This window comes from Coloeus monedula (assembly GCF_965178545.1).
Source record: "Coloeus monedula genome assembly, chromosome: 23".
NCBI classification, from domain to species: domain Eukaryota; kingdom Metazoa; phylum Chordata; class Aves; order Passeriformes; family Corvidae; genus Coloeus; species Coloeus monedula.
Window position 1 is genome coordinate 4,818,212 of NC_138803.1, and position 9,227 is coordinate 4,827,438.

Here is a 9,227-nt window from a genome sequence, read left to right on the forward strand (position 1 = left end):
ACACTTCGCCGACTTAGCAAAATCGCCGCGGTCCCTGTGCCCTGTGGAACCCCGGAACGGTTTGGGATGGACGGGACCATAAATCTCATCTCGTTCCACCCCCTCGGCATCCAGATGTGAGGGGCGGGAGGATCCAGATGTTGTCCCGCCTCCGCACTACAACTCCCACAACGCCCCGCGTTCCGCTCCACCTGCACTACAGCTCCCACAATGCCGCGCGCTCCCGCCTCCCCCGCCCCGCCGCACCTGACGCATGCGCACAGCTCCATATGGCTCCAAGATGGCTGACACAGCGTCCGGAGGCTCCGGCACGGTAACGGCGGCTCATCCCCGGGGCGTGGGGCCGCGGTGGCGAATCCCCGGGCGGGGCCGGGCGGGGTGGCAGCGCCCGATTCCTCCGGGGCTCGGGGGAGCTCTCGGCCCGGCCGCGGAGCGCAGAGGCGGCGGGTGGAGAAAGGGAGGCGCTGATTGGCCGGAGGGCCTGAGGGGAGGCGGGCTTTGATTGGCTGAGGATGGTGCGCTCGGATTGGCTGGCGGGGGCGGGGCGGGGAGTGCGGGGGTGAGTCCTTAAAGGGGCCGCGTCCCAAAAGTGTCTGAGGAGGTTCTCTAAGGACATGTGTGTAAATATATATATATGTGTATATATCTCTCTATATATGTGTGTTTATATATGTACAAACATGCCCATGTGTGTGTGTGAATGTACAGGAGTGTGCTCCTGCTCCCTTCCCATTATCTGCTCCCAGACCCTTCCCATTACCTGCTCCCAAACCTTTTCCAGTCCCAGCTCCCAGACCCTTCCCAGCATCTGCTTCCCTGACCCTTCCCATGTTCCTTCCCACTCCCTGCTCCCAGTCCTGTCCCATTACCTACTCCCAGACCTTTCCCAGTTCCCACTCCGTGTCCCTTCCAGCTATTCCTGGACCCTTCCCAGTCCCTTCTCCCAGTCCTGTCCCATTACCTACTCCCAGACCTTTCCCAGTTCCCGCTCCATGTCCCTTCCAGCTGCTCCTGGACCCTTCCCAGTCCCTTCTTCAGACCCTTCCCTGTCCCTTCTCCCAGACCCTTCCCACTCCCTGCTCCATGTCCCTTCCCGTTACCTACTCCCAGACCCTTCCCAGGAGCTGCTCTTCCCTGGCCCATCCCAATCCCTGCTCCATGGCCCTTCCCCCTGCTCCCAGACCTTTCCTTTTATCTTCTCCCAGCCCGATCCCATTATTTGCTCCCAGCCCCTGCTCCATGTTCCTTCCCCCTGCTCTGTGACCCTTCCCAGTCCCTGCTCCCAGGCCCTTCCATTACCTGGAAATGGAACCGTGCCATAAATCAAGTCCCTCCTGATGGGAGAGAATTTGCTGAAAGTCCTTGCAAGGAGTTTCAAAGATAAACCCAGACTTTTCCTTGAGTTTCAATGCTTCCAGATAGTTGTTTATGAAGTCTTATCAGAGGAACAGAGCCACCAGCGTGACCCAGGTACAGCACAGAGCACAGAAAAGCAGGAGTGAGGCCTCCCTATCAAGATTTACACAGCCTTTTAAAGATATTTTAACCAATAGTTACTAAAAACGTCCATTATTTTCATTTTCCTACCAATTCTTCAGTAACACGGGCAGGAACTGTGGAATTCTCTATCCAGTCATCCCAAACTACTTTTACTGCAGAACATGGAGTAGTAGAAGAAGGAGAAATTTTTTTTTTAATATTTTTTACTCTTATCTATTTACTACAAAGAGAAGCCCAAAACCTCTAAATTTTTCACCCTGTGCCAATCTCACATCGTAGTCTATCACCTAATTCCCACCACTAGTTGAACATTTTCTAGTTGTTGTCTGACCGTTGGTAATTTCTTCCAAGGTTGGAGATTAAAACAGTGTTGTTCAGGGGGGTAAGAACCCTTAAAAACAGGCAGAGAAATATTCTTGGCACTCTGGGTTCCTACACCATCCCATCCCAACCCATCCCATGGATCCCATCCCATCCCATGGATCCCATCCCATCCCATGGATCCCACCCCATCCCATCCCATCCCATCCCATCCCATCCCATCCCATCCCATCCCCATCCCCATCCCCATCCCCATCCCATCCCATCCCATGGATCCCACCCCATCCCACCCCATCCCACCCCATCCCACCCCATCCCATCCCATCCCATCCCATCCCATCCCATCCCATCCCATCCCATGGATCCCATCCCATCCCATCCCCATCCCCATCCCCATTCCATCCCATCCCATCCCATCCCATGGATCCCATCCCATCCCATCCCATCCCATCCCATCCCATCCCATCCCATCCCATGGATCCCATCCCATCCCATCCCATCCCATCCCATCCCCATCCCCATCCCCATCCCCATCCCCATCCCCATCCCCATCCCCATCCCCATCCCATCCCATCCCATCCCATCCCATCCCCATCCCCATCCCCATCCCCATCCCCATCCCATCCCATCCCATCCCATCCCATCCCATCCCATCCCATCCCATCCCATCCCATCCCATCCCATGGATCCCATCCCATCCCATCCCATCCCATCCCATCCCATCCCATCCCATCCCATCCCATGGATCCCATCCCATCCCATGGATCCCATCCCATCCCATCCCATCCCGTGTCCCTTCCAGCCGCTCTGGGGCCAGCCCTGCTTGCTCTCTTCACCTGGCGGGTTCCAAGATGCCTTTCCCCATCTCCTAACGCACCATTCCCGAAATTCCAGCGGGCAGGCAGCAAGCAGGCGGGCACCCCTGCGGACAATTACCACCTGGCACGGCGCCGGACGCTGCAGGTGGTGGTCAGCTCGCTGCTCACCGAGGCCGGCTTCGAGAGCGCCGAGAAAGCCGCGGTGGAGACTCTCACCGAGATGATCCAGAGCTGTGAGTGCCCCCAATGGCTCATCCAAGGATTCCCCTGGGATTCCAGAGGGGTTTGATCCCGGTTTTATCGTTGCTGAGGGCGTTGTGAAAAGGAGGAGGTTGGGTTGGTGGCTGGAGCACAGTGCTGGAGGTGCAGATTTCTGTGGATTTCTGTTTAGTCCAGCTCAGAAATCTGTATTTTTTTTACTGAGTGGTTACTCATTAGATACTCCCAGGAGTTCCATGTTGCTGGAATAAACAAAATTCCAGATATTTGGTTCATGAAGACCCTCGTGGAGCAGCTCTGCTCCTTCCCGTGTGGGTGTTGTTGAAAGCCTCACCTACAGATTGTTCTGAAATCGAGAAATGATCCAATTCTGGGGGGTTTTTTTCACGTTTTAGATGCAGATTTGCATTTTGCCCTTGTGGCAAACACTGATTTTTTCATCTTTAAACACCCAGCCTGCAAAGTGCTCCATTCCAGGGGTTCTTTTTCACTCCTTGCTAAATCTGTTGCAAATTCCCATCCCTGGAGCTGCCACAGATGTGTGATCACTGCAAATTAAACGGGTGGTGGTTTTATCCCGCAGATATTTCCGAAATTGGGAGGAGTGCCAAGTCCTACTGCGAGCACACAGCCAGGACCCAGCCCACACTCTCGGATATCGTGGTGACCCTCGTGGAAATGGGTGAGCAGCTCCCTCTTCCCACTCTTCCCACCTTTTGCATCGGGAAATCAGCCCCTGAATCTGGGATTTGGGTGGTGCCCGCTGCTGTGGACACCCACAGCTCGTGGTTTTCCTTCTTGTTTAATTTGGAGCTGTTGGAAAAATTCTGGAGAGAGGGGAATTTGGACAGGAGAAAAACTCCTGGAGTGATTCCTGTTTCCCTCTTCTGTGTTCCAGGGTTCAATGTGGAAACTCTTCCCGCCTATGCCAAGCGTTCCCAGAGGATGGTGATCACTGCCCGTACGTGGGGAGCTGGGAATAGTTTGGAATTCCTCTCTGCTGCCTTCCAGAGAGCTCCTGATGAGCTTTCTGAGGGATGATGCCAGGAATTCAGGGCTCCTGTGGTGACACTGCAGGAGGTGAAGGGACCTCAGTCACTCGGGGGAGCCTTCAGGGTGGTTTTGCTGCAGGACAGAGGGGCCAAGGGATCCTTTTGCCTTCTGGGATGCCAATCCCAAGCTCGTGGGATGTGCTCCATCCCTTGGATGGAGTCTGGGATGGGCTCACAGCGCTTTGGGGTGAGCCTGGGCGGGAGGAACTCCCTGATTCCTGTGGTTTCCCACTGCAGCTCCAGTGACAAACCAGCCCGTGACTCCCAAGGCCCTGACAGCTGGGCAGAACAAGCCTCATCCGCCCCACATTCCCGGCCATTTCCCGGAATTCCCAGATCCTCACACTTACATCAAGACACCGGTGAGTGAAAACAACATTTCTGTGCTGTTTGAGGTCTGTTTGAAGTCCAGGAGCGGGGTGGTTTTACTGCAGTGCCATTTATCCAAAATATTGCTTTTCCTGGCTTAAAATAGTCCTTCTTTGTGGGTTGTGGGCATCCCTTGGCATTCAGACATCAGGCAGAATCCCAGGATTTCTGCCTGTTTTTTGTGCTGGTTGGGATCTGTTTGAAGTCCAGAACTCCAGGAGTGGTGCTTTTTTACTGCAGTGCTGGTGCCATTTATCCAAAATACTGCTTTTCCTGGCTTAGAATATTCCTTGCTTGTGGGTTGTGAGCATCCCTTGGGATGGGATCTTTCCCATTACCTGCTCCCAGATCCTTCCTAGTTTAGAATCCTTGGTCCATCCCATTATCCACTCCCTGGTCCATCCCATTACCTGCTCCCAGATCCTTCCTAGTTCAGAATCCCTGGCTCATCCCATTATCCACTCCCTGGTCCATCCCATTACCTTCCCCCAGACCCTTCCCAGCACAAAATCCCTGGATTCCTGCCTGCTGGACCTCTGTAACTCTCCAAAAACCCGTGGATACTGAAGAGCAGAGCCTGCAGCTCCTCCATCCATGTGATATTTGGAAGTGGGGCTGCTCCATCCCTTTCTTTCCCTGCTCCAGACCTACCGGGAGCCGGTGTCCGACTACCAGGTGCTGCGGGAAAAGGCGGCTTCCCAACGGAGGGACGTGGAAAGGGCCCTCACACGGTTCATGGCCAAGACTGGAGAGACCCAGAGCCTCTTCAAGGATGATGTCAGCACATTCCCACGTCAGTGATTCCATCATTTTGCATCCTTGCTTCCCCCCCCCCCGTAGGGTTTGGGAATTGTCCTGTGGTGTTTGCCCTGCTGAGGTGCTGGAAGGTCGGGAAAGGAGGGATTTGGGGGTTAAAATGGGGAGGAAAACCAGAAAGCTGCTCCTAAACTCCTCAAAGCTCCCTTTTATCTCCTGGTGAAGGCTGAGAGGGGCTGAATCCAAAGCTCATCCCAATCCTGGCTCCACCTCCTGTAACCTGAACAAGGAATTTCTTCTCCCTGCCATTTTCCTGCTGCTGGAAATTTTCCTGTCTCTCTGCCTGCAGAGCAGTGGTGAGAATTCCCACTTTGCCAAGGCTCCCTGACAGCTTCCCTTAAGGGGAACCCAACTTCCCAGATAATTGGGATTTTATGGTGGAGCTCAGGAAGGAATTTTTGTGTTGGAACACTGCTGTGTCCTTGGCTGGAAACATAAAGAGGCTCCAGAAAATTGGGAAGTAGAGACTGCCATCTTTTAGGGATCAGGATTTCCTTCCTGATCCTTGGGAACAGCAGGAAAAGGAAGCGTGTCCAAACCCAGAACCAGCGAAATGTTCGATCTCTACAACTTTGTGCTTCATTTTTGAGGGGAGGAATTTTCTCCCAGCTTCCTGACTGTGTGTCCTCTTCTCCCAAATCCCAGTGATTGCTGCCAGGCCTTTCACTGTGCCCTACCTGACAGCTCTGCTCCCCTCTGAGCTGGAAATGCAGCAGATGGAGGAGACGGATTCCTCGGAGCAGGACGAGCAGACGGACACCGAGAACCTCCCGCTGCACATGAGCACGGTAGGGCCACCCTGGGGGGGCTCCTGGGGGCCATTCCTGCAGCTGGGAAACCTGGATGTGCCTCCTGGGAAATGGGAAGTGGAGCTGAACATTGTCCTGGTTCTTCAGCTTGGAATTCTGGCTTTGATTCCTGGGAAATGGAGCTGAACATTGTCCTGGTTCTTCAGCTTGGAATTCTGGCTTTGATTCCTGGGAAATGGAGCTGAACATTGTCAGGGGTCTTGAGCTTGGAATTCTGGCTCTGTCTCCTGGGAAATGGGAAGTGGAGCTGAACATTGTCCTGGTTCTTCAGCTTGGAATTCTGGCTCTGATTCCTGGGAAATAGAGCTGAGCATTGTCAGGGGTCTTGAGCTTGGAATTCTGGCTCTGTCTCCTGGGAAATGGGCAGAGTGGGTGGGAAATGGCAACTAAAATCGTTGTGGTTCTTCAGCCTGGAAGACCTGGCTCTGTTTCCTGGGAAATGGGAAATGGATCTAAACACTGTCAGGGTTCTTGAGCTTAGGAAAACCTGGCTTTGTCTCTTGGGAAATGGGAACTGGATCTAAACATTGTCCTGGCTCTTCAGCTCCCTGCAGAGTTCAGTGCAGAATGAGGCTGGAGCAGGAGCTTTCAGTACATCCCGAATTTCAGTGTCAGGGAAGAGGGCTCTCCCTGGATCCCAGCTTCCCAAGGGATTTTCTTGTGTTAGAAACCAGGAGGCCTGGCCTTTAATGCAGCTCCTTGTGTGCTTGGCTGTTGATTATCCCTCCTGCCCACAGGTTCTGGGGCTTGAACTTGGAATCCTGGAATCCTTTGGGATGAGAGGGACCATAAAAATCTTATCCCATGGGCAGGGACACCTTCCCCTATCCCAGGGTGCTCCAGCTTGGCCTCAGACACTTCCAGGGATGGGGCAGCCGCAGTTTCTGTGGGCAGAAGGATTTCTAAGCCTGACTTTGGTTTTTTATTCTTGTTTTTGACTGTGCCAGGATGATTCCGGACCCGAGAAGGAGAACACCTCAGTGCTGCAGCAGAACAGCTCCCTGGCAGGCAGCAGGAACGGGGAGGAGAACGTCATCGACAATCCCTACCTGCGGCCCGTGAAGAAACCCAAAATCCGCAGGAAGAAGTGAGGGGGGAGCTGGAATTCCTGGGGCTGCTCAGAGAACCACAGAGGAGGGGTCAGGAGCTGGAATTCCTGTGGCTGCTCAGAGAACCACAGAGGAGGGGTCAGGAGCTGGAATTCCTGTGGCTGCTCAGAGAACCACAGAGGAGGGGTCAGGAGAGGCAATCCAGCTGAGGAGGGATCTCTCTGCATGGTCAGCTCCACTCCCATCCTGCTTCCCAGGGCTCCCTCTTCCCTCTGCTCGCTGGGATGGTCCAGGAAAGCCACCTGGGAATTGTTTGGGGGACTTTGGTTTCCACGGTGAGGAGGATTCATTTTCTGAAGAGCTGGAGGACACAGGGCTTGGATTTGGAGCTGTGGGACACAGGGAATTTTCCTGCTCCCACTTCCCAGCAGAACACAAAGGCATCGTTGGTGTGTCGGTGCCTGGCAGGCTGGAAGAGGAACTTCCATCAACCCTTAAATCCAAGGAATGTGTATTAACAAAGAGAAAACTCCCAGGGAGGTTCTTCCTTTTGCATTCTTGGCCGGTGAAAGCAAACAAATCTTTTCTTTTATAACCTGAAGGTGTTTGTAAAGGAGTGAAGTGTAAATACAGAGAGCTTCAAGGACATTTTATTCCCACCTTGCAGCTGCCCTGGGGACTGGAAACCTCTCAAGTGTGGTGGTGTTTACCCTGCCCTGCTCTGAGAGCGTTTTCCTGTCACAGCTGCTTCGGGCTCCTTTGCAGTTCATTGTTGTTTTCCACACAGCTCAAATCCTTGGAGAGTTCCTGCCTTTCCCCCCTGTTTCTTTGGAAGCTGGAAAATGGAACAAAGCTGCACTGATGGCAGCAGTGATCACACTTCTTGCATTTTATCAGCTCTCAAATACGTGTTTTTATCAGTAGAAGTTGGGGTTTTTTCCCCCCTGCTTTATTTCACCCTTTTATTTCCTTTATTTTTATGGGAGTGTTGTCATTGTTGGCTGGTTCTGGAGGGGTTTGCTTTCATTTTCCTTCAGCATTTTTTTTTTGGCAAAACATGGGTTAAATATCCTTGAGAAAAGACTCCTGTGGTTTGGTCCAACCTTCCAAGAATCCAAAGTTCACCTCCGTGCAGTTAAAAGGATCCTCCCTCTTCCCCCATCACCAAGGGAGGAGGAAAATAAAAAGAAGCTCTTCATTTTCACTGAAAATTCCTGCCAAAAAATCTGAAATTAAATCTCAGAAAACCCCCTCTGTGTGTGCCATTGTCACTTCTGCTGGTGCCTTGCTTGTACAGAATGACAAATGTACAGACACACCCTGTATATGTTTGTATATATCCAAAAGTTTTATCTTTTTTTAACTTTTTTTTGTTTCTTCAAGGAGAAAAATCCCTCGCTGGGTAGGGGAGGAAAAAAAAAAAAAGTGGAATGAAAATTGTAATTTTTATGTTCATAATAAAAGAAATTTTATCTCCTACGAGCAAGGCTGAGTCCTTCACATTTCAGGAGTGGGAAAGTGCCTCACACATTATTTTTTTTTTTTCTGGTTAGAAAGAATTAAGTGGAGGTGAACCACGGTGTCCACCAGGAATACAAAAGTAAAGCCTTCAACAGCCTAAAAGCCCCAGTTTTTAGGACAAGAAAAATTCCAGGGAGCCTAATGTTGCTTCAAAATCTTGCACCAAAAAGGGACAGCTGTGACTCCAAAAGTCAGGCTGGGAGCAGCTGTGAGAGCTCCTGAAAGTGAGAACTGGAAGAATAAATGTTGGGTTTATGGCTAAAATTGGGCTGCAGGTGAAATTTGCTACAGAAACAATAAATAAATAGAGGAAATTGGAAGAAGAGTGGAGCTGGAATTACACCCAGAGGGATTTTGCCTCTCCAGGGTCTCTGTGGGATTGGGATCGGACACATCCGTGGGAGGGTTTGGAAACAGAGAATTCTCAAAGGTCTGAGGGGGAAACAGCTGCCCCAACACCAGGAACTTTCTGTTTCAGGCCACATTTATTTTTGTGGCCAGATTCTCAGTTCAAGCATCTTTCTTGTTGGCTTGAGAATATTTTTGTGTCATCAGGGAGGGAGCCAAAATGCAAAAATCCACCTGGTGAGGCCTGGTGGGGCCCGTCCCAACGCAGCCTCTTTCCCTCAGAAGTTTTCAGGGTGTTATTTTGGGCACAAAGACATCAAACACCCTCTGAGGGTACCAAAACCACCTCAATATTCCTGACTTTTCCTCAGGTTGGGGGGAAACCCCTTGGGCTGGCCTGGATAG

At 52.0% G+C, this 9,227-nt stretch overlaps 1 protein-coding gene across 1 annotated transcript; it reads left to right on the plus strand.

Annotated features, from left to right (window-relative positions):
• Nucleotides 1-253: 253 nt before the first annotated feature.
• Nucleotides 254-8,359, plus strand: TAF8 (TATA-box binding protein associated factor 8; the record flags this gene model as incomplete). Its single annotated transcript, XM_082296295.1, has 8 exons — nucleotides 254-313; nucleotides 2,716-2,872; nucleotides 3,442-3,540; nucleotides 3,757-3,819; nucleotides 4,148-4,272; nucleotides 4,925-5,072; nucleotides 5,741-5,883; nucleotides 6,852-8,359. The coding sequence occupies 8 exons, from the start codon at nucleotides 254-256 to the stop codon at nucleotides 6,993-6,995; spliced, it is 939 nt and encodes a 312-aa protein (XP_082152421.1). The 3' UTR covers nucleotides 6,996-8,359.
• Nucleotides 8,360-9,227: the final 868 nt, after the last annotated feature.